Source organism: Camelus ferus, chromosome 16 (assembly GCF_009834535.1).
Source record: "Camelus ferus isolate YT-003-E chromosome 16, BCGSAC_Cfer_1.0, whole genome shotgun sequence".
Taxonomy (NCBI): Eukaryota; Metazoa; Chordata; class Mammalia; order Artiodactyla; family Camelidae; genus Camelus; species Camelus ferus.
In genome coordinates this window covers 21,037,909-21,062,541 of record NC_045711.1, presented here as the reverse complement: position 1 = coordinate 21,062,541, position 24,633 = coordinate 21,037,909, and the positions used below count along the sequence as shown (strand labels likewise).

General features: G+C 66.2%; 1 protein-coding gene across 16 annotated transcripts in view; it reads right to left on the bottom strand.

Moving 5' to 3' along the window:
• Positions 1–24,351, bottom strand: part of AATK (apoptosis associated tyrosine kinase) — a 33,896-nt gene extending 9,545 nt beyond the window's left edge. For 2 of the 16 annotated variants that reach the window (XM_032456598.1, XM_032456601.1), the window contains exons 1-6: positions 23,063–23,375; positions 6,444–6,577; positions 3,478–3,625; positions 983–1,062; positions 366–484; positions 94–259 (exon numbers count right to left, since the gene is read on the bottom strand). In XM_032456598.1, coding sequence (XP_032312489.1) covers positions 94–259; positions 366–484; positions 983–1,062; positions 3,478–3,625; positions 6,444–6,577; positions 23,063–23,117 — 702 coding nt within the window. In that variant the 5' untranslated portion in view covers positions 23,118–23,375. Of the gene's footprint in view, positions 1–93; positions 260–365; positions 485–605; positions 954–982; positions 1,063–3,477; positions 3,626–3,802; positions 4,742–6,443; positions 6,578–11,723; positions 13,052–17,975; positions 18,070–22,764; positions 23,376–24,334 lie in introns of those variants that run through there. The other 14 variants (XM_032456607.1, XM_032456609.1, XM_032456604.1 and 11 more) reach the window with 14 other exon arrangements.
• Between the last annotated feature and the right edge of the window lie 282 nt (positions 24,352–24,633).

Below are 24,633 nucleotides of genomic sequence, written 5' to 3'. Positions count from 1 at the left end.
TAGCGAGGTGGGGTCCCCTCCCGAGGGGGAGTGTGAGGACCCCCGGGAGAGGCCCAGCAAAGGGCCCTCTGCAAGGAGGCGGGGGAGACTCACCATGGGGCAGAACTCCAGCACCAGCAGGTAGGGCGTCACCTCGGCGCACTGGGCCAGGCATTGGAGCAGGTTGCTGTGCTGCAGGGCCCTGCGGGAGCCAACAGGCTGCCCCCCTGACTCGCACGCGGGGCAGGAGGGGGCGGGCGGGCGGGGAGGGGGGCTGGCTCTGCAGGGGAGGGGAGGAGCCAGACGGCACAGAGCTTGCCTTTGTTTGCGGGCCGCGCCCCCACCTCCCGGCCAGGCGCCCGCCCCCTCCCGCGGCACCCGCCTACCTGTAGGGCTGTGCCTCCTCCAGGAACTGCACCTGCTCCTGCACGCTGGCGCTGGCCTTCAGCTCCTTCACTACCACCTGCGTGCTGCTGATGCCCGAGTTCACCTCCCCCAGGAACACCTGCGGGCAGGCGTCACCAGGGGGCAGCCTCCACCCTCCCCAGGCTCCGCCCCCGGCCCCTGCCGGTCCTCCTGCTCTGTGCCTCAGTTTATTCGTCTGCAAAATGGGTCCTGGGACCCACCTGGGTGGGCCCTCCTGGCTGTGCCACTGTCTCTCAGCGCCTGTCTCCTTAAGGTCCCCAGGTGTACTCGGCACTGCGGGGTCCGCAGTGAGGAAGGCCCCGCCGTCCCACCCCAGCTGGTGGCCAGGGAGGAGCCGGCACCAAGGTGCTGCTCCCTGCCCCCACCCCCCAGCCCACTCAGAGGCACATCCTAGTGTGATCCTAGGATCCGCTAAGGGGCTGAAGGACCTTGACGTCCCCAGGGAGGGGCCCAGCAGGGTGGAGCCTTGAGAGGGAATCCCAAGGCTGGGGAGCCTCCTAGGAGAAGCAGGTCTCCACCTGCCAGGCAGGACCACGGTGCCAGTCCCTCCCCCACAACCCCAGGATCAGCAGCTCACCTTCCCGAACCAGCCGTGGCCAATCTCCTCCAGGTACAGGAGGCTGTGCCGGCCCAGGTCTGCAGACTTGAGCAGCTGAACTGTAACAGGGCAGGGGGCTCAGGACGCCAGCTTAGCCTCCGTCATCACCCCGTCTCTCACCTTCACTGGGCCCTCGCAGGGCTGCCTGTGTGGCCCATACTGGGAAGCCGCCCTGAGCCTGCCGCTCCCACCATCAGGAGCAGGTCTGCCGCCCAGGGGAACTGGGCGCCTGCAAGCCGCATCCAGGCATCTTTCTCAGGGGGTCTGGAAAGGCTGTGCCCCAAGCTACAGGGACAAGCCCGGCAGGAGACAGCGGGGCCTGCAGTCAGGACCAGTGCACGGGCAACGCTGAGCAGGCAGTGTGGCCGAGGCGGAGGCCATCAGGAGGACGGCAGTGGAGTGGCCTGTACCCCCACCCCTGCCTCGGGCTGGCATTCCAGCGCCAGGCACGCCAAAGGCTCCTTTGTTGGGGGCTGCTTGGCACAGCCCCGTACGGAACACACTGAGCCATTCTCCTGCAGGCTGGGCTGGTGAGGTCAGCGGGGAGGAAGGGTCAGTGAGGCCCTGGAGGAAGGGCCAGAGCTGCTGAGCCCACTCATACCCTGCCTGCGCCCCCAAGGGATTCCCCGAATTCTGCTCCCACGCCAACTTCCTGGAGGGCCCAGGGGCTGGGCCAAGCCTGGCAGCCAGGGGCCCCAAAGGGTGAGGGGTTGCCCCCAGGGACTGGAGACCCCAGGGAATGCTGCCTGGGGCAACGCCGACCTTGGTGCTGAACAGAATTCAGGGTAAGGGGTCCCGATGGGCCCTAAGTCCTGAGGCTCTTCCCCCTGGGCCCCAGCCTGCTGCTCCCCCTCTGGCCTGGGGTCTCCCCAGGCAGGCTCAGCAGTCCTGACAGTGGACACCGGGGCAGTGATGGAGGTGGAGCGTGCCGACTGCCAGCCAACGGCAAAGTGCTCCTCGCAGCTGCAGGAGGCATGGCGGGCCAGGGGTCCTGAGTCCACACCCAAGGGGCAGTGCCCACAGAGCCAGGCTGCGGGCCGGGAGACTGTGCCTGGCTGGGCCGACCTCCCCTACAGTTTCAAGGGGTGACACCTGCTGCCCAGGTGGGCCGCCCTCCTCCTAGCATCACCCACAATCTCTCCTCTGCCCAGAAGCAGCGTACACTACAAAAAACAGACCAGAGCTGAAAAATGGAAGAAAACAGGCCATCACTGCCTTCTTCTGGGTCCCTGTGTCCCTAATCTCCAGAGACAGCCCCCTAAGGAGCGAGAGAGGCTGAGTCTCCAGGATTCTTTCGCACATACACTGCCGGGGTGGGTGACAGGCCCAGGCCGCGGTGTCCCCTGGGGTGCCCCATCTCCACACCAGCTCCTAGTGTCCATCAGAGTAAGCACAGGCTGAGTCGCCCACTGGAAGGTTGGGGGCCTCCTACAGAGGAGCCCCCACTTCCAGAGTTCCATGGGTATTCCTTTGAGCCACTTAATAGGAGGAGCCCTGGGCCCTGAAATTCCTGCGTCGTTAATTGGTGGGGTCGGGGGGATGGTGGGAAGCAACGCTCACTGGAGCCCTGGGCCCGGCAGCTGGTGGTCCCCTAGGTCTGCTCTGGGGGCTCAGACCACTGCCTTGGGGTCCCCCAGCCCATGATGAAGGCTGGACTCCCCACTGGGCAGCATCACGCTCAGGGCCCGGTGAGGCCCAGATTAGAAGCAGGCGGGGAGCAGACCTGCTCATCCCCATGGTAGCAGGCCCTGGTGCCGACAGAGCCCCAGCAGGGCCTGACACCCCTCTCAGTGCTCCCGGAGGAGCCTTGCCTAGGAGCTGCCAGGGAGGGGGCCGGGGGCCTGAGGCCTGGTGAACCGCCCCCACCAGGCTCCAGACACAACCAGGGGTTCCTGCAGTGCAGGCATCAGGCAGGTGTGGGTTCAAAGCCCAACTGGACGACTGATCTGTCCAGCCTCCGGGGCACTGGCCCCGTGTCTGCCACGTGGGGAGCCAGCCTGGTGGGGGGCCCTGGGATGGGGCTAACGGGAGACATGGCAAGGAAGACATGAAAAGAGGCCCCGCCTGCACCTGCAACCTGCAGGCACGGGGGACCAGGGCCCCTCCTGCCCCGACCCCAGGGTCCTGAGTGAAAGGCCCATTCACAGCCCTGCCCACAGAGGTGGCCCCTCCCCGCAGTGGGTGGGCCTTGGGCACAATGGAGCCCACGTCCACGTCCAGGGTCAAGCATCCCAGGGACCATGGAGAAGCCCCTCCTCCCAGCACACGGGTGCCTGTACCAGGACCGGGGGGAGCAACGCCCACCCCCTTTGCATGCAGCCCCAGGCGGGGGGGGGGCTGTCCCCAAGCTTGCTCACCGCGCCCCACGTCCCAGCAGAAGGGGGCCCAGACCAGCCCCCTGGCTGCCCTCCCCAGGAGCACGGGCCCCCGAGCGGCACCCCACCCACCCCCGGGGCCCCCTGGGGGCCACTCACCTGACCGCCCTGGCTGCTTGGCCATGGGCAGGGAGACCTCGGTGAGGGGCAGGACATACACGTCAGGTCCGCTCGGAGCTGCCGGCGCCGGGGAGCCCTGTGCCGAGAAGCCGGCCGGGTACCCTTCCCCCTCGGCATTCTCAAACTCCTGGGCCAAACGGGCGACACACGGGGTGAGCTCCAGGCTCCCGAGATGGGGAGGGTCGGGGTGCAGGCTAGGCTCTGAAAGGCCCCTTTCTTCCCAGGGCCCAGCTCCCACCGGCACCCCTGCCAGCTGCCCCCGCCACCCACCTCCTCGCTCCTCAGGGTGGAGAACAGAACCTACCCCTAGCCACCCCCTCCAGGGACACCAGCTGCCCCCAGGAGGGTGGGGTTTGGTTTGTGCTGGGGGGGGGGTGCCCAGAGCCATGAGTCCCCGGGCAGCAGTGCCTCCCCAGCCTCAGCCCATCCACGCCCATCCCTGCGGGGGGAAGGGCCGGTGCTGGTGCCACATTGGCAGGGGGTGGTGCAGGGCTGGAGGCAAGAGACCAGGAGGCTGAGGCCAGCTGACCCTGCCCGTCCAGAGTCAGGCCCCAACTCCTCTCAGCACCCCTAACTCCCAGCAGCCTTCACCCAGCGGGGCGTGCCCATGGCCCCCTGCTGGGGGGGGCACTCACCTCCAAGTCACAGCTGGGGATTGAGAACAGGGGCTCCACCACGCCACCACCCCTGCCCCAGCGGTCAAGTGATCAGGTGCCCCCGCCCCTCCTGGACAAGGAGCATTCCTGGGGGCACCTCCCCATCTTTACCCCCGGCCGGCACTGCCACCTACCACAGCGCCCCTGACCTTGATCCAGGCCGGCAGGCGGTCATCCACCCCCTGGGCTCCTTGAGGGCCTGGCCCTGGGCACCGGGGCTGGCCCCACCTGGCCGGGCTGCTGTTTTGAAATGCAGCTGCCACACCTGTCTGTCTGAGGAAGCCCCCTCCTGAGCTGAGGACCAAGTCAACCCAAGAAACCCTGGGTCGGAAGCGGAGCCATAGTAACAAGGCCGTGGGCCCATCTGGCCCCACAGCCCACTGCCAGGTGGGAAGAAGACCGAGCGCTCCAGGGACTTCCGGGAGCTGCAGCGGGCCAGCCCTGTGGACACTCGGCCCGGGGACCCTCCTTCCCCAGGCCTCAGTCTTCTCAGCTGCAAAAGAGGCTGGGAGCCCTCTGGGGTGTCCCTGCAGGCCGGTTCCAGTCTGTACCCAGAAAGGACAGAGCCACTGGGGACAGGGCCTGAGTGCCTCCCGTCCCCAAGGCCCGGCAGGCCACACTGCTGCCCTGTAAGCCCAGCTGCAGAGGACACACGCCCGCCCACCCCGACCAGGGTCCGGCCCTGGCCCCAGCCCCGTTACCTGACAGTGCTCCCTGGAGGCCCGCGGGATTGAGCCAGCACAGCGGGCGATCAGGTAAGACAGGGTGAGCATCGCCGCCCAGCCCCTCCCCCAGCACAGTTCTGGCCCCCAGGGCCTAGGCAGGAGCCCGCCAGGCAGGCCCTCCCACCAAGGCGCACTGGTGCTGGAATGTTCCAGCACCATGTCCCCCAGGAGGTGAGGAGGGCGCTGGTAGGAGGGGTTGGCACTGGCCCCTGTTTGGGGCCTTGTTCTCGCAGGGCCCTGAGGAGGGGCTGACTTATACAATGGCCACAAGCCCCATCCTGAGCCCCCGCCCCACCGCAGCCCCCCCACAACCTCGCCACTCTGGCCCCGGGATCCTGCCAGCCTTGCCTGGCCCAGTGCACTGCGGGCCCGCAGGCCAGGGAGGCCGGCTCGCCACGGCTGTGCGCGAGGACACCTGAGGCCACAGCCCTGCTGCCCAAGCTCTCAGCTTCCCTGGCCGACCCCTCAGAGGCCTCTGGGAGCACGGCCCTGCCGTGAAATGCGCCAAAGCCACCTTCTTAAAAGGCAAGTCCCAGGCAGCTGCCAGCTCCCCCGGCCCCTCTGTGATGAGGTGCACCAGCGGGCGAGGAAAAGCGCTGTTTCACTAAAACGGGGGTGACGCCACTATGTGGGTCACGGAGTGTGGACACGAAAGGGGCGCTGTGCTGGGCCCAGGGCAGCCCCCTGCCAAGCTTGCCAGGCCCAGGAATCTGACCTCCAGCCCAGGGCCGGGCTGCTGAGTGGGCGGGAGAATGACCAAGGCCGGCTGCTATGTGCTACATCGGCAGAACGCGGCCCACGGGGCTGGGGGCGGGGGCTCCGGTTGGGGTCCTCAGATCCCAGCTTTCTCTCCTGGTCCTCCCCACTCAAAGTTGCAGCTGGATGTGGGGGACAGCCACGGGTGCTTGCAGAATTGGCGAACAGCGCCCCAGTGGGTGCCCCTCGGCCATCCTCAGGAGGGGCACCTCAGCCCTGGAACCAGCCCAGGACGACCCCGGGAGCTTAGCCATGGGAGGGCAGCCTAAGAGAAGGCAGATCCCGCGTTTAGCAGTGTGAAAAAGAGGGCAATGACCGCTCCTGCTGCCCCGTCCCCCCATTCCTATGCGGCACACGGTCCCTTCCTCGAGGGGCAGGAAATGTCCAAAGACTCCAGCCGGCCAGGTGTTTTTGGTGCCAGAAAGTCTAAGCAACTTTGGCTTCCCTTGTGAATCTGAAGAGCAGGGACTTGAGGAACCCCCGGGCATAGAGCCCCGCCCACACTGGCCCAGGGGCTCCGGCAGCCCCTCAAGGCCCATCCTCGCTGTCCTGGGGAGCTTGACCCATGCACTGAACACAGAAGTCTGACCCAAAGCTGGCACAGGAGGCCATGCCACCCTAGGGGGACCCAGCATGGGGGAGGCAGTGGGCAGGGCTCCTGAGAGCCCCCGACTGCAGAGGCGGGGCTGTGGGAACCCCAGTTGGGTCCCTACGGTCCCCAGGAGGGAGGGGAGCCCAGTGCTGAGTGGACAGCAGAGGGCCGGCCCTCGGTGCCCCGTCCACAGCCCCCTCAGTCCCTAGCCCTCACCTTGAACCCGATGCCGCCCTTCTTACAGCACAGGCAGGCCAGCATGAAGGCGATGACCGTGAAGAGCCCAGAGAAGGACACCGCCACCACGGACAGAGAGGACGACCAGGAGAGCTCGCTGAGTGGGGCGCCGTCTGCCGAAGGAGAGAGTGGTTACGGGGCGGCTCTGCGGCCCAGCCACCAGGCTGCACCCGGCCTCCTAGTGGCACCCAAGGGGCCAGCAAGACCCGCCCCCACCCCCACAGCCCCCTGACTCACTGCGGTCTGAGCCTTTGCACCCTGACTATTGCTCCAGGACTCCACACTCGGAGGCACAGCCACCAGGCCCGGAGCAGGTGGACACACGGGGCGGGCGGCCATGGCAGCCCAAGCCTGGGTGCTGCACTGGCCTCTCCAGGGGACACGGGGCTGGCAGAGCTGCCAAGGCCAGCTTGACTCCCACTTCTGGGGGCTCCTGGACACCCCTCCATGAGGTCAGGGTCTCAGGGCTACGGGGACCTCCTCCCACATATCTCAGACTGACCACCTCACCCCTCCAGAGCATGCCCTAGGGGCTGTCATCATTGCCAAAGCTATGGGACAGCGCTGGGAGGGGCTGGGAGACACCGGGGTTGGGTCGGGAGGGGGACTCAGGCCCCACAAAGTGGGATTGCGGACTCGCCTGCTGGCCACGTGCCAGGCTCCGGGCAGCTAGGGGTCGGGGCCAGGAGATACAAGACCTGTCTATCTCCAAGGCCTGGGGACCCCGCTGTCCCCAAGGTCAGGCAGCAGAGTCTGTCCACACAGCCCGGCATTTCCGAGTCACCCTCTTGCTGAGCGCCCACCGAAGACCCCCTGCTGCTGTTTCCATCCTGAGGACAATGGGAACCCCCCTCTTCAGCACCTGGTCCATGGGAGCCCCCACCTCACGGCTGCCCCGCACCAGATGGGGAAGCTGGTGCCCAGGCAGCACATGCCCCCAAACACAAACTAGGGCTCCGAGCTGCCCCCGTCCCCTGGAGAGCGAGAGCTTTGGGGACGCTCGGCCCATCTGACGCCCACAGGACGGCATGGTGGGTCCCAACCGGACAGCACGCTGGGCTGGCAGCTCCACCCCATTCTGCCCTCCTGTCGCACGAGCCTGGCTCCAGTGCACACACCTTCCCTGAGGACTTTGCCTTCCATTCAGCCCCTGGAGGTTTCCCACCTGCGCCCAGCCCCTCTGCCCACTTAGCACCCCAACCCCTCAGCTCCCAGTGGCTGAATGCCTCAGGACCCAGTCACGCCCCGCCCCAGCACACCTGTCATCACAGGTCCCTCAGGGCAGAGCAGGTCTCAGCAGCACCTCACTGGGTCCTAACTGGCCACCGAGGTGCTGCCACACCTGTCTCCCCTGGACAGGAGGAAACAGAGGCTCAGCAATGGGGAGGCACCTGCCCCGGGGGGCACAGCTGACCTCTGACTAATGTGCTTGTGCTCCGGAGTCTTCTGCGCCCCCACGGGAAGCCAGGGCTGCCAGCTAATGGGGTATCTGAGAGGGCTTCCTGGAGGCAGTGTGAGCCCAACAGCCTGGTCTCTGAGCCTGTTCCTGACACCCACACGTGGAGAAGAGAGGCCCGCTATTGGGGGGGCCAGCAGGGGCCGAGGGCCAGGAGAGCAGGGGAAACCCGCTCAGCCTGCCCCTGGAGACCCTGGAACCCTGCTGCGTCCCCCACTCTCATGGGACTGGGAGATATACCTTCCCTGGGGTCAGGCAAGGCTTCAGGGGTGCCTGCGTGTGAGTGTGTGTGTGTGCCACCACTCCACCCCCGGGGTAGGCCCCCACCAGGCTCTCCCACCCAGAGCACACAGCACTCCCTAACTCGGCCCTGACGGCAGCTGCACCCTCAGGAAGCCGCAGAAGCCCCCAAGGATGCGCGGTTGCCATGGCAACCCACTGCGCTCAGCAGGCTCCCCTCCTGCCTCCGCCTGCACACGTGCGCGCCCCAGCGTCTCCCGCTGCTGCTAGCTGGGTCCAGGGCCTGGAAGGCCACAGGCCCCAGGCCCATGGCCCACCTGCCCCTCCGGGCCGCACAGGCCGCGGGTGGGCAGGACAACCAGCCTTCAGCCTCCCCAAGGGTGCCAGTCCCGGGGGTGGCCCTCCTGCAGGTCACCCCCCACCTTTGGCCACAGAGCTAGCTCCCGGGGGGCCACCTGGCACGATGTACTCGACTTAGCAGCAGAGGAGGGGGCAGGTGGGGCCCTGGGTGGGCCTCTCCCACTGCCTAGTGCCCTCATCCCTGACGGCGGGTCTGTGTGGCTGGAGAGGACCAGACAGACCGGCAGGGCTAGAAAGGGTCTTGGACTTGAATTTCCAAATCTACAAAAGCTGTCAGTTACTGGAGTCAAAACCACAGTAGCCCCCCACCCCTAGGAGACAGTAGCAGGTGTCGGGAGTGTCACCGAAGGAACCATTCTGCACACGAGGACACTGAGCCCCGTGGCAGCTCGGAGACTGCTCTCCGTCACCAGTGCGCCCGGGCCCTTCCCTCGCAGTCAGGGGACCTGGGGCAAGGAGGACCTGCCCCCTCCAGCATCACCCGCAGATCCCTGAGGCCTCCCTCTGGGCCACCAGTGCTCGGGGAGGCAGTTCCAGATCCCTGAGGCTGCATTTGGGCTTCACCCATTTAAGTCCTGCACCCGGGCCGCCGCCCTCTGCAGCTCCAGCTCTGGCTTCCGGAGCCCTTCTCCGTGCCCTGCCTGCAGCCTGAGGACAGACCAGGGGCTGGCCGAGAACCCAGCTGTACCCACACAGCATGGACATGCACACGCACCCCTCCCAAGGCCCTCTGACCAGCCTGCTCAGGGTACCATCGTGCCCACTTCAGAGAGGAGAAAACTGAGGCTCCGGGAAGTTACAGTCGCACCCAAACACTGACAGCGCCAGCGCGTGGAAACCTAGTCTGGGCCCACGCCTGACTCCCAGCTCCTGGCCTGAGTCCCCTCCACCACCCCTAGGAAACGCCCACCGGCCAGGGAGGCCTGTGTGGGTCCGCTCCGAGCCCACACTCACGGCCTACCTCTTCCCGGAGCTCGAGAGGTCGGCACCGCATTTCGTTCCTTCGACAACCTTGGCGAGAGGTGTGACTGCCCCCTCCCTCTCGCTCTCTGGTGTAAGGGCCAGGGGGACACCCGGGGCCTGGAAACAACCATGGCCCGCGCTGACCAGCGGAGGGAGCCAGGACCCTCTGGCCTGACGTGGGGCCAGAGGGCCATGAGGAAGGGCAGAGCGGCCACAGGCGGGGATTTAATTCCATGGAGCAAACAAGCCACACACTGGAGCCAGCACGTGGGCAGGGGCGGGCAGGGCAGGGAGAGCCTGGCCGGGGGTTCCTGCTGTGGGTGAGGTGCCGGCTTGATTCCAGCTACAGAACACTGCGGTGGACAGGCAGGTATGCACACGCCAGCCCCCTTCTGTGACCATGAGGGGCTCCAGGATGGGGCCAGGATCTGGGGGCTGCAGGGCAGGGCACCAGGCACCAGGCTTCCTCTGGGCGGCCAAGGTCGGCCTCTGGTTGTGGGGGTGGAGGAGCAGCGACTGGGGGTGGTGGCTGGTTCAGAGGGGTGCATGCAGCGCCAGGGTCCAGGCTTGGGGCTGCTGTGCTTGGGACCCACCCCCACCCTGCCCCGTGGCCTCCACTAACACCTTAGTGACAGGAGGATACCCCCTGAGGTGCCGCCCCGCTGGCTGGTGATGCCTGGCCTGGGCCCCATTCGGGGGACCCCAGGCCTCCACAGGCATTTCTGTCCACTCAGTGCCTCCAGGACCTATTCCAGCAGAACTGTCCCCAGAGGTCCCATCCCTACCCCCAAAGCAGGAGGGAAAGCCAGACCGCCATGAGCACCCACAGCTGCTACCTGTTCTGCAGAGCAACATGGCCACAGGCGGACAGGCACCGCCTCGGAGGGCCCTGGGGAGGGGCAGCGGCTCCTGGGGCAGCTCCTAGTCAGGGGCCACAGTCCAGGCTGCCCAGGGCCCAGCCCACCTCCGCCATGTGCAGCTCCGGGAGAAGGGGTGGAAGGGTCAGAGGTGGGGGGAGCCCAACCCCCTATAGAGAAGCCTCCTTTGCTCTCTGGGGCCCTCAGCTACTGTGGGACCAACTGGCCCTGCGGTCCTGCCCTCTCTGCCACTTCCGGGGTCCTTCCCACTGGAGATGGATGCCTGGGATGTCTGTTTACCCTCAGCAAGCAGGTGCTGGCACCAGTCTCTGTGACCTTGTGCCAGTACTGGGGGCTGCTGGTGGAAAGAAGCCACCTGCCCACCCTCCCCTGGCGAGGCAGACAGTGGTCGGAGCATCAGGGCCTCCCTGGGCTGGAAGCCCACCCACCCGCCAGCTGTGGGCCCCTGTGCCTCAGCTCCCCCATCTGGAAGTGGGGACATCCCACGCTGAGCATGCCATAGAGGAACACCACCCCGAAATGTCAGCCAGGCCTGGCACACACCACAGAGGCCCCCCACCCTAAGACCCTCCCCCTGCCCTCCCCCACTTCACCCAGCCCCGGGTAGGGGGCGAAGGGTGACCCCATTCAGTGAGCCCCCGGCTCCTGCAAACTGCCTGCGCTCCTGCAGGCCCCACTCCCCCAGTCTGGTGCCAGAGGACTTCAAGCAGATCACCTGACCTGGTCCAGCTGGGGTGGAGGAGGGCTCGCCACCCACAGGGCAGAGCCCGCAGGACTGCTGAGCCCTGGGCGGTTCTCTCTGAGGGTCCGTTTCACCGTCCAGGTCTGCCCTGGGGCTATGCAGACCACCCCAACTGGGTCCAGCAGTGCTACACGCAGGCGGGGGCAGGGAGCCAGGACACTGGGAACAGGGCGGTGACATCACAGGGAGAAGCAGGGCCTGTGGGTGGCCGAGAGCACAGGGCGAACCCTGGGCCCAAGCTCCTCGAGGGGCGGCCCCAGCCTGGGGGCCGGCAGAGGCAGGGGCTGGGCCGGGGACCCTGGAAGGAAGCCCGACCGTGGGGGGCAGCCCACCCCCGCCCCCAGCAGGGGCCACGCTTCTGGTGTAAAAGGTGCTCTTTCTGGGTGTGATTAAGGCTTCTGCTTCACTCAGATGAGTTCCCACGGGAAGGGACTGCAGAGCCCAGCTCCCTCGTGCGAAAACACAAGTTGTAAAAGCCGATGTGTCCACACGAGGAAAACGCCCGCCAACGGTGATGATGAAGGCGGTGTGTGCGGGGCCGAGGCGCCTGTCCCCGCCTCCCTCCCGGGCTGCGGTGACACCGGGGGCGTTTACACCCCAGCAAATGCTCGCCAGCTCACCTGACACCAACCAGCCCCCGTGACACCCCCAGACCGACAGCTCCGAGCCGGCAGGCAGGCGGGGGTTGGGTAGGGGGGTCAGGTGTCTCGCCTCAGACCACACGTCAGAATAACGTCAGCGTGACCGCCACGAGTCAAGTGGTAGCACCTGAGAGGAAAACAGGTAATTGGGCTTCTCAACGGGGAGGGATTTTTAAGCCGAAAGCAATAGACGGAATCACGAAAGGTCAGTGGGCTTGGCCACGTTAACATGCATGTTGTGGGGGGGGTGCAGCTCAGCAGGAGAACACGTGTCTAGTGCGCACGAGGTCCTGGGCTCAGTCCCAAGCACCTCCGTTAGAAAATAAATAAACCTAATCACCCCCCTTCTAAGAAAGATAATAAAAAAAATGGTTTTAATACATTCAATAAAAGCCCCAAGTTAAAGGCAAACCGCAAACCAGAAACAAAATTTGTCGAGGACTAACGTCACTGCTCCTGAGGACACACAATCAGCAAAAAAGATTAAAAAAAAACCCTTCCAGGCCCCAAAACATCAACAAGCAAGGTGAAGGCAGTCGGCCCGCAAACACGGAAGCAGAGCTCATCCAGCCCCCAGAAAACGCGCGGCCTCGTCCTTGATTGAAGGAACGAAAGGAGACAGGACGCCGGCTTCCCCAGCACCGCGCTCTCGCAGCCCAGCCCAGCCCCGCGGCCTGGCGCTGCGGGGGGCCGGGGCTGGGGCGCGGGTGGGCGGAGGTGGGCGCGTGGGACCTGGGAGACCTGCCGGCGCCTGGCCGAGCAGTTCCTGGTCTGGGAACTTCGCCTGACAGAACAGCCTGGGTGGAGGGCGCACAAACCCAGAGTGAAAACCGAGGTGGGGCACGTCGCCGCTGCAGGCAGGGGCCGCCGCAGGCAGGGACCGCTGTGCACAGAGATGCCCGGGGGGGGGGGGGTGCCCGAGTAGGAACCAGCAGAGAGACTCACAATAAAAGAAGGAGTCCGTAAAAACAACGGCACAGCCACTAGAGAACCCCGAGAGAGCGATTTAAGGTGTTTGAAATAAACGGGGCAACAGCGACATCATGCTCATTGTAAGAAGCAGGTGCACAAGGAGGCCTCTGAGCTCAGTGCAAACGCTTACTGTCTGACTCTGACTCAGGTCAAGGGTTCACAGGGTCTCCCAGATACACAGAAATACATGCATTTCATGGGTTGTGATGTGCCCGTGTGCCAAAACCCATCAGATCGCGCCCTTGAAACATGCACAGCTGAGTCTACTTCCATCAGACCTCAGTAGAGCTGAAAACAAGACAGAGGACACAAAACTATTTATAAATCCTGATCACAGTCACGTCCAAAAAATAAACTGGAAGAAAATATCTCAAAATGTCAACAGCGCTTGTCTTGGGTGGCAGAATTCTGGGCAGCAAGTACCTCCTGGCTGTCTCCGCCGTCCATGTTTCCTACAAGCACGCACTGCGTCTAGAATCAAATGTGTGTGATTTTCTCTCTCACTCACACCCAGCTCCGTCACCCCTGTCTTTAAAGACCCCCACGGCCTCAGCGTACACAGAACAGAGCCCAGACCCTGCGCTGGTCTCCACGGGCCTCTGCCCTCCACCCCACACTCAAACTGCACCCAGGGGGCCACCGGGCCAGATGTCAGCACGGTTTCCCCAGGGAAGCGACGGGGACACAGAGATGGAAGGTGGAGGTGGCCTTGACCCGGCAAGAGAAGGGGCAGTGAGTCCAGCCATCCGGAGGTCAGTGGACCCCCTCCGAGGGCTCAAGGCCAGGATGCAGGACAGACAGCAGGCCAGGCTGCATTCTGGGTCCTGGGGTGGCCCCCACACCCTCCACTTCCTCAGCAGCCCCCTTCACTGTCCTGGGCTGGACCCCCCATCGTGGGCCCAGGCTCAGCCTGTACCCTCTTCCTGACCCCATCAGGGCCCTAGCCACACCCTGCTCCCCAGCACTTCCTATGGAGCCCCAGACCCCAGTGGCCACCCAGCCCTGGCCCTTCCCCTGGGTGAACTCAAGCATCTCAACCCAAACCCAGCGTGGAGTCTGTGACCCCCTCCAGACAAACCTTCTCCCTGGGCACCCCCCACCCCTCCCCAAAGGGAGACCCCAGCTGCTCCCGGATTCCTCTTGCCCCTTCCCCACGTCCAGCCCCGCCCAGGACACTGACCCCCACCACCCCATGGCGAGGCCCTGCCTGACCTCCTCAGGGGTCCGCAGCCTATGAGGCTCATCACACTCGGGGTCACCAGCAGGCCTGGGCAGGGCCTTGGCCGGGCATCTGAGGACATCCTGGCACCAGTGCCCCCACCCCTAAAGCCCGCCCAGTGATGCAACAGGATCTCGGGGAGGAAGGAGTTGTGCAACCCAGGCGGGTGCTCTCTGGGTTACAAGGCCGAGGCCAGTGGCCAGCGTGAAAGGCAGAGGTCCAAGTGCCCAGGCCACCAGGGCCAAGGTCCGGCGCAGCCCAAGCGGCCCAGCATTTGCCCCTCATACCCCCCGGCCTCCAGCTGGAGAGAGGAGCAGGATTCTGGGGCTTCCAGGGCAGGAGGCAAGCACAGCTCCGGGGCGACCACGATCCCACCTGCCAGCCAGGAGGCAGAGCCAGCGCTGGGGGGCCCGGGCGCTTCTTGGTGAAGGTTTGCCCAAGGGCCCAGGACCCACATGTGAGGAGCAGAACCCTCCAGCAGGGATGTGGCCACCCTCTGCCCGGTGGGGGGAGGGACGCAGGTCATGGCACACGCGTGGCGCCTCCCAGGCAGGACCCAGGCCCACCCGTGTCCTCCTCCCCCAGATCCCTGAGCTCAGATGGAGACAGAAACCAGAGACCTGACTGCTCAGACGCACTGGCCCCTAGGCCCCAGCACGCCCACCTCCCCGAGGGGGTCCAACGGCTAAGCGGCCGTCTGCCAGCTTCAGTGTCGAAGCCCACTGGACACGCGAACAAGCCTCTGGGAGGCACCACCCCCTCAGGTCCCTTGGGTCACGAGGGTCATGGCAGTTGCCAACACAGGAGGGTTCTTTCCAAGACCCCGGACCACAGAGCCTCAGAGGGTGGCTGGACAGTCAGCGTGGCTGGTGTCAGCCGCCCACAGGGATCAGGAGCCATGACGTCACCCAGTCTAAGACGGGGGCCCACGGGGCCGGGGAACGGGGGAGGGAACACATACACATGTCCCCACGTCCTCGCACACGTGCACACAGATGCTGTCACGTTTCCACGTGGGCACACACTGCCTCCTCCGTCCTCACCTGTGCTCGGACCGCCACGGCCAAGCTCACACTCACACACTGACACACGCACCCACAGGCTCCCAGCAACCACACACACGTCGCATCCACTCACAGGCACACACCTCTTACACCAGGAGACGTGTCCTCACACGTGCTTCCTGAAGCACGTGCTCACAGTTCGGGGGGCGGACACTTCCGGGACCAGCAATGGATATGAACACACTGGAACCTCGGCACCGTGAGTGACGTCCCTTCTGCCAGCCTGTGACACAGCTGGCCCAGCTGGTCACCACCAACACCAGAGGCCCTGGGACCCACCCCAAGACCAGTCCTCGGGCAAGGTGGGCACCCAGGATGCCTTCGACCCACCCCCCAAATGACCAAGAAGCCCACAGCAGGGGCGGCTCAGCGGGGGCTGGGTGAGAACTGGGCACACGGGCACCAAGGCCCCGCCTCTCTGTTCCTGGGGCTGTTCCCACCAAGATGTCTCCCATGCGGCCCCCACCCTCCATTCGCCGGTCCCTCCACAATGTGCACAACCTTCGGCTCCCAACCTCCCCAAGGGCCTGAGGGGTGGCCCCTCAGGAGGCCAGGGCCTGCCCATCTTGTTCACTTGGGGACCCTGCCCTGACACCTGCGTGGCACGGGGTTGTCCCGAGGATCCTGAATGAGTCCCTCTCCCAAGCATAGGGGGGTGGGGGTGCGGCAGGGGAGCAGCTGGGCAGAAGCTGGAGGCAGCCAGGCTCGGACTCACCCAGGAGGAAACCTACAGGTGGCCAGCCAGACCCAGGGAGCCCCGCAGGAAGGCACCGCGCTGCAGTCAGCTCAGACAGGACTAGCGGGGCCGCCCATCGAAGGAGGAAGAACAGAACAGAGTCCGGCGCTCCGGCCCCTCTCCAGCACCAGCACCAGCTGCTAGGGGACAGGCCGGCAGCCCGAGCCCAGGGCCTCCCGCTGTCCTGGCCTCCAGCGCTCTGCCTGGACCCCGCTGGGGGCAGAGATGGCGGTGAGGTGGGCCGGGGGAGCTGGGCCGCAGGGGCAGCGGCCAGGCAGGGGCAGCCTCAGGCGTGCACAGGACTGCGGGGGGGCTGGGCAGAAGGAGCCCCGACCCTGCCCCCGCCGCCCTGAGCAGGCCCCACCCAGAAGCCGCCCCCAGGGCTGAGTGGCCCCCAGAGGCAGCGGGACCACTCCTTTGAGTCACTCCTCCCCAGGGGCCAGAAAGTGCGTCCGGGGGTGCCTGCCTCACACCAGAAGGGCTCCAGGCAGCTTCCTGGGATTAACAGGACGGCCTTCACCCACGTGCGCTGGTAAACGTTAACATCACCTCTCCAGACCAAAGAGAAGGAAGGAGCGGTTTCTACGCGTAGCCTCTGCCGGCTCCTGTGGTGCAAATTCTGCCACAGAAGCCCGTCTCCGCCACCAGCCCGACACCACCGAGCACGGATCGGGAAAGGCGCACACCCGCAGCACCCGCGAGCCCCGCGCCCAGGGCCCCGGTCCGGCGAGCCGGCTGAGACGGGCACACCCGGCCCAACGCACGCCCCCGACCGAGGCTCGGTCCCCGGACGTGTAAGTAGCAGCCACAGCTGGGCAGGCCTGGCTCACGGGGCCACCCCAGAAGATGACTCCAAAGGGCCAACAAGCCCCGGGAAGGCGAGTCCAGCTGCCCGCGGAGCTCCCAGAACAGCCGCAGGGACACGGCCGGCGACACCCAGAGCTGGGTGGGGGCTCGTGGGGCGGCCCAGCCCGCGGCCTCCACGAAAGCTGCCCCGAGACCCGGGCCCGCTGCCCACAGCCCATCCAGAGACACGGGGGCAATGTCCACACGGACGCGGCTGGAGACAGGAAGTAGCTGAGGAGCTGCCGGTGGGGCTGGAGGGCCGGCCAAAGTCCTCCAGAGCTGACGGTGGGGGTGGCTGCCCACTTCCGTATACACAGCGAACATCACCAGGTGGACGGGCGAGTTGTACCGTACGTGAATTTCAACTCAACAAAGCTGTCAGGGACGGAGGGAGAGGCCGCGGCAGAGTGCCCAGCGCCGGCAGGAGGCCGTGCCCGTCCACGGTGGGGCCGAGGAGCCGCCGGGCCAGGCCACAGGGTGGCACGCGGTCCTCAGGGAGCGACCTCGGGCCTGAGGCCCAGCCGGACCAGTCACGTGTTCCTACGCACGTCCTAGGGGTGGGCGGTGGCGTGTCCCGGAAACCGGGGGTTCCTCCTTCCGAGAGGCGTGAGGACACCCGGGTGGGCCCCACAGCAGGCGGAGAGGACCACCTACCCGGGAGCCAGCCCGTCACACAGTCACAGCATCCCTCTATAAGTGACGCCTCCCAGCGGGGCCGGAGGCTGGACAGGCAGCCCCGAGTAGGACCAGCTGCAGAATGTGCGGGGCGCAGGGCAAAGTGGGACCAGGAGGCCCCTGTTCAACGTCACTAAGAATTTTAAGACAGCGGGACCAGAGAGTGGACCACCCCCATCCCAGTGAGGGCTCCTCACGACACCAGCCAGCGTCCTTAGCACCACCTCCCACCCACCCCCCAGGCTGGCCTCAGCACAGGGGTGACAGCAGAGTCAGGGTCTGGGACTCAGGCTCCCCTGCTGCTGACCTGGCTCACGTCAACAGGCAGGCTGCGTCCCTGGACACCCCGAGGCCAGCTGGCCAGGGCTGCCTGGTGCCGTGTACCCAGCCCTTCCTTGGCAGGACAAGACGGCACCAGCACACCCTCACCAGGATTGAGCAAGGCCAGGCCCAGCCACATCCCACCCTGAGAGGTGACCTGAGGAGCCCCGCCCCACCCTCCTGGCCAGCATCCTGCTACCTCACCTCACCTGTGACAGGTGACCCTCAGGTGGCCCAGAACTTCCACTGCACTGGCCCTGCCCACTCCTGTCATGCCACTTCCTCCGGTAGACCCAGAGCATGGGCCAGGGCCCCACGAGGACTGGCCCCCATCCTCCCACCCCCGGCCCCCAGGCTGGACTGGGAGAGCCCGCGTCCTCCCTGAAACCCCCACCTACCCAGCTCTGGGTGCTGCTCCCGCGTGGCTGTGACTGCCGCTCTAACCCCAGAGTTGTCCTGAGCAGAAGAACTTCCCTGACCCTGGGGCACCCCGGCCCCTGCCCCCGGCCCACCCTGGTAGAGGAAGGCAGGGCCCGGCGTGGACGCCGCCTACCACAACGGTCCGGCCAGGCCGCCTGGGAGCTGGCTCCAGCCCGGCGTCCGCCGCCCTCGTTTCCTCCGCCGGCTTCCTCTGCCGGGGGCGGGGAGGCCACAGGCTGCCCGTCCTGCTGCTGCTGGTTCCTACCGAGAGGCAGCCGGAGGCCAGGGAGCGAGGCCCCGGGTGCCCGGAAGAGGGCGCTGCCTGGGGCCGCAGCCGCCGTCCCAGCACACCGCGGTCCAGCAAGCTCGCGTGTTCTGAGTCGCCTGCACACGTGTTACGGTGCTTTTTGCCAGACACCTCCAGGTGGGTAGGGCTGCCCCAGTTTACACAGAGGAGATGGAGGCAGGCGTGAAGGCAGAGGCCGGCTCGGCCCCAGCCCAGATCCCACGGGCTCACAGCTGCCCTGCGGAAGTGTCCAGAGCTGCTGTCACGATGCACGTGTAGTGTCCGACGTCCTGAGGCTGGACGTTCCACATCAGGGCCACGCGCCCTCCAGAGGCTACAGGGCACGACCCTTCCTGCCTCTTCCAGCTTCTGGAGGCCCCGGGCATCCTTGGCTCAAGACCGCATCACCCCAGCTCTGCCCTCAACATCATGGGGAACTGGATGCCCCCCGAATCTCTCTCTGCTCTCTCGTAAGGACCCCAGACGTGGATTTAGGCCACCAGGATACAGGATGACTTCATCTTAACTTACCACAGCTCCAAGTACCGTATTTCCAAACAGGCTCCTGTCCTGAGGTTCTGGGTGGGCATGAATCTGGGGGAACGCTAGTCCACCCAGGAGACCCTCGAGCTAGGGAAGGTGGGGCACGGGGAGGAGTACGTTTCCCTGGACGGAGACTGCTCAGGGGCAGTGACTGCAGGTGGAGGGGCCAGGTACGGCCCACCCTCAGGAAAAGGTGACCAGGTGACAGCCACCAGGAGAGACGGCTCCAGGCTCCCCAAGCCTCAGGCCACTGTGACTCTGTGACTCATTCCACCAACTAAAGTGAGAGGGGGTGGGGGTGGCTGAGGGCCAAGGGTGAGGCAGGGGATCCGGCTTCCCCCTAGCCACGACCCTGACCTCCACCCAGGAGGCTGCAGTGGCCACGGCCCAGCCCAGGCTGTGTGCGTATCACGTTTACACACAGGTCAGAGCATCTGTGAGCATGTGTGCGTTAGTGTGTGTTCACAGGTGCGAGTGCATGTGTGAGCTGCACAGGGCTGTGTGGGTGCAGGGGTGTGTGGGGGAGAAACAGCCCCTTTGAGAGAAGGGCACAGCCTGGTTTCCTGGAGAATGTGCCAGAATGCAGAGAAATTGCCCCGGGGAGGTGGGGGCTGTGACCTACCCCTGGTCCTGAGCCGGCCCGCCCCCGACAGACCCACCCCCAGGCGAACCTTCCACCCTGGGGCGAGGTACGGGGAGAGGAGGTGACCCTGGTCAAACAGCAGGCCCTTGCTGCCCCCTCCAGGCCTGAGCCGGTCTGGGAAAGCCCGTCTGGGGGCCCAGGTAGCATCTGCCTTCAACCAGGGCCCGTGGGCAGCAGGCGGCCAGCAGTGGGTCACCGAGTTCCAGCCGCACTGCCAGCACGTGTCCATCAGCGTGGGAGCGGGACCCCCAGGGCCGCACAAGCCCATTCCCGGGTACCTGCTCAGCCCTCAAGTCCCCAGGTGCACCTGTCCCCCGGCAGCTCAGCCCCTGCCCAGCCGGAGCCCCTAGCCTCTGCCCTGTCCCCGGGCATGCTCACCCCGGAACCAGGGCCATGCACACTGGGGCCAGGCACAGGGTGAGGACATGGGCAGGGGGCAGTGTGACCGAGAGGCTAGGGGCTGGGGGGGGCTGCCTTGTCTTCTGTGAACTTCCCCAAACTCCAGATCGGGCCGACTGGCCCGCAGTGACCCTTGCCCCAGGGTCAGGCTTGACTGGCACCACCTAGGGACTAGCCCTGACCCAGTGTGCCACACCACCGACCCCAGCCATCTGCACAGGACCCTCAGCGGTGGGCACCACAGTAATTCCCACCTACAGATTAAGAAACTGAGGCACGGAGGTGGCCGCAGCTTTGGGGAAGGGCTTGTCCACTACCTGCCCCAGGGGGTCCCCAGGCAAGCACCGGATTCGCTGAGCTCCTGCCCAGAAACCACGGAGCTCGAATTGAGGTGCACCTGCCAGGCACTTGCTGCGGTCCTGGGCTGCACACGGTCGGCCTGAGGCTGGCAGGGTGAGAAACAAGGCGGTCCCCTGCCTCCGAGCGCTCCAGCTGCCCCTTCGAGGCCACATGCCCTCCCCCAGCCGCTGCTCCTGACTCCCATGGGGCACCCTCATCACCCCTCCATTCCTGGCTTCCAGGCACCACCTACCTGGTCTCCCCAGAGTGAGGTTTCACCTATGCAAGGCTAAGTGGCAGAGAGGTTGAGTGACTGGCCCAAGGCTACACAGCACCGAGGTGACAGGGCTGTGACTGCCCAGAAATCCCCCAGGGTCACACACATCCTGGACCCCAGAGGAAGCAGCCCTTCCAGACTCCCACCTGTGCCGGCCCATCGCCCCAGGAGCACACGCTCGGGCCTGGCCCCCTCAAGCCGCCTGCCCTGCCCATGTTGGAGAGGTGGCCCAGGCAGGCGCTGGGTTAAAATGAGGCTCCCAGCCCCCTCAAGCGGGTGCCCATGGCCTCAGCCTCAAACTCAGCCCTCGTCACTCTCTCTGCAACGGCCACCACTGTCACCACCTCTATGGGAAATGCCACAGAGCCCATGATGGACGCAGAGCTCTCAGTGGGCAGCAGAACTGGCCTGGTGACATTGTGAGGACTCCCTTCCTGGGGCCGAGTCACTATGTCCACCCCTGAGTGTTGAGTGACCACAGAAACAAGCTCCAAGAGAGCCACGAACACGAGTGTCCCCTGCCCTCTGAGTTTGGTGGACCCCAAGCAAAGTAGCCCCCTAGACAGGAGCCAACCTCAAAAAGAACCATCTCTCTCTGCTTTGGAGGAAAGCCATCTGCCACTGTGGCCTTGTCTGAATGCACCACCCCCCTCCAAAATAGCAGTCTGTGTTCATTGAGTGCCAAGTTTTCACCAGGCCCTTTACCCCTAACAGAGCCCGGGGGGCTGGGTAAGTGTCACTATCCCATTTTACCGATGAGAAAACTGAGGCTCAGGGAGGCACCATTGGGCAGGGGGACTCCAGGCAGTGGGAGCCAGGCTCTGAACACTGGGCATTTAGCGGGAGGGTAGGAGACCCCACCTCTCTTCCACCCCAGTGCCCACGTGGGGGCCAACAGGAGGCCTGCACCGAGCCCACAACCCATCACCACCATCTAGGGCGGCCCGCCCCAAGGGGCACCGCTCCCCCCTTCACTCCACCTGCAAAGAGGAGACCCCCTTGCCTCTTGCCAGCCTTTTCCCTTCTAAGTCCTCAAACTGACACATTATAATTACACTGATCACAGCTGTTTAGACAAATATTTGAAGAGGAGCAAACCTCTGTTCGAAAATGGGGGAAGGGTCTCCTGCCCGTGTGTGTCGGGGGAAGGTAACTGAACGCACACAGGTAAGTCCAGGCCCCACGGAGAGCACAGAGGCAGGGCGTGGGGGAGGGCGGGCCCCATCCCTGGGTCAGTCCTGGCTCATACAACCCGCCTCCGCCAACGGTTCCGAGGTCGGACCCTCGCCTGCCAGCAGCCACCCCACCTGGCACACCCGCCTGGAGCCACCTGAATACCTAAAGGTTGTCTGGGCCTGGGACTGCTCCGCAGGGCCACCTCCACCCCCACCTCCAGCCCTACCCTCAGAGCCCAGCCAGGGCTGTCACTGCCAGATTCTGGGCCATCCACGGGTGACACCGTGTTGTCCAAGCCCTGGGAGTCGCCTTGGGAAGTCACTTCTGAGCGAGTGACACCCACACCCTAAGCCCAGCAGACGAACCTGCTGTCAGCTCCCCCGCCAGGATCAGATGCATTCAGATGGGGCCGTGCCCTGGGGACCCTGTGCATCACTGCACGAACTGGGCCCTGCTCCAGGGAGGGGGACCCAGCAGGGCCCGTCACGTGCTCACCCGGCTTTGTTTTGGCTGGAGCAGCCTGTGCCAGAGCCCCAGTGACATGTGGGTGGGACTCTGGGCCCCTGGGCCATGGCTCCAGGGCAGGGGTTTCTCTCTCACTTGAGCCAAGGGGGCGGGGGGCGGGCAGGACTGGTGAAGGCACAGGGAAGAAAGCCGAGCACCACAGATGCCCGCTGCTGCCAGGAGGGCAGGCAGCCCTGGTAAGCAGGCTGCCAGGGACACCAGCCTGGCGGAACAAGGGGCCTGGCCGCAGGTCCCCTACCACTAGCTTGACAGCACCACCTCAGCCTCCCTCTCTGTCCCGAGGGCCTGGGCATCCATGAAGGCCCATCTCTGCTGCGCCGGCCGCTGTCCAGCGGGTTCTGTCCTGTGGGCTGACCACCACTCCCACCTCCCCATGCAGTCGGCTGGGTAGCCTGGCAGGGCTCCCCAGAGCCTGCTCCCAGCCTGGGAGGAGCCCCCCGCGCTAAGACCGCAGGCCGGCAAGGGGCCATGGCAGCCTGGGCCTGGGGGGCCACACTCCCACACCTCCTAGGGCCCTCAGTCCTGGCCACCTCCTCCCCGGGACACTGGGGCCAATGCGGGCCCTCCTGCCCCAGTTACCTGAGCTGGAAGCTCCCACGGACACAGGGCAGTGTCCCCACTGCCCACCCGCGCTGCTGGAGGCCTCAGCTGTGCAGGTCCCAGCCCCAAGGCCTGCCCACCGCCACAGATCCGGGCCTCTAGGGGGTCCTGTCCAGAAAGCTGTTCCTTCTGCGGCTCCGCTCAGAGTGGGGAAAGGGTTAATTTCCATGCAAAACAGAAAACCGGCGGCTCAGGAAGCATCATGTCCGCAGTCTGGCAGGTTAGGGGCAGCCGCAGCGGGCAGAGGGCTGGCAAGGGGTGCGGCCAGCAGACTCACCGGGGTCGAAGTGCGAGCTGAAGGCGAAGCTGGGGTTGAAGAAGGACGACGACATGGCCAGGGCCAGCACCGCGGCTGGGCATCCCCCGGCGGGCGCTGCGCTCAGGACGCCCGCGGCCCCGGCCCGCGCCGCGCCATCACCCGAACGGCCGCCCCCGCCGCAGGTGCGAGCGCGCCTTGGCCGCCGGGTCCCGCCGAGCGCCCACAGCCGCAGCCGCGGGGCCGGCGGGGTGCGGGTGCGGGCGGCGGCGACAGGCGAGGCGCCTCCCCCAGCCGGCCGCGGCGCCGCGGGGCTCCCGGGCTGGTGCAGTCCGAAAACACCGGCGGGAGCGCGCACGGGGAGGGGGGGCTCCCTACCCGGCCGGGGGGGGGCACGGAGCCGCGCGGAGGGGGAAACAGAAGGCTGGGGGGACACGGAGTCGTGGGGCACGGAGGCACGGGGGGGACACAGAGACGAAGGATGGGAGACGGGGAGACGCGGGGGTGGCACGGAGGATGGGGGCACGGAGACCAGGGGGGCGCTGGGAGGTGGAAGGTGCACGCAGAGAGACGGAGACAGGGGGAGGGGGACACTGAGGTGCGGGTGGGGGCACAGAGACGCAAGATGGGAGACCCGGAGGCTCTGGGTCACGCAGGGTGGGGGAGGGGTTCTAGGAGGCGAAAGGTACACAGACTGGGTAGGGGGACAGAGACTCCGGGAGGGGGCACCTGGAGGCGCGGGGGTCGGCAGGGAGGCCGGGGGGACGGGGAGCGGGAAGGCGCGGGGCACGGCGGCGCGCGCGGGGGTGGGCACGATGGCACGCAGAAGCAATGCGAAAGCGCGTGCGGGGTGGCCGGGAGGCGCGGGTCCCTGCGCGCGGGGGTCGGGGCCCCGCAAGCCGCCCGTACACGCCAGTTTCGGAGGCAGCTCCGGCCCCGCGCCCTTTGGGCGGCGCCAGCGCCGGCGGGGCGGGGGGGCTATTTTTGCACAAACCGCCCGCCCGCGCCTGTGCCACGCTGCGACAACCGTGGAGGAGCGGCCGCCCCCGCCTGGGAGAGAACAGCGCCCGGCGTTTAGGGCTGGCGCGGCGGCGCCGGGCACCGAGGGACTGTCCCCTTCCTGCCCGCCGCGCGCCCTGCCGCGCCATCTTGCACGGATGCGGCGGCTGCAGGAGGGCAGGCGAGCGGAGGGCGCAGGGGGGCTGGGCACCGGCCCCTCCCCACCCCCCGGGGGCGGGAAAGAGAGTTCGAGAGTAGCTGAGATTTGAGTTTTACATAACGTGGGTCACTCACTTTCTCACCCGTCCATTCATTCTCTGGCCAGATGAGCAAAGCAGCTTGGCCGAGCCCGCTGGAGGGCAGGGGGTTGTGGGGCAGAAGGAGGGGCCCTAAAGTCCTTGCGGAGAGCAGGGCTCCATGGCGAGGGGTGGGCCGGGGCAGAGGAAGGACGGCGAGGGCAGGCCCCTCGGGGGAGGGTGGCCGCTTTGTAGATAGTCCCTCCACGGGCAAAGGAAGGGGCCTCCCCCGTTCCTCTCAGACCTTCGGGGTCCCCTGCTGTGGCAGCCCCAGTGGCCTCAGGCCTGTGGACGAGG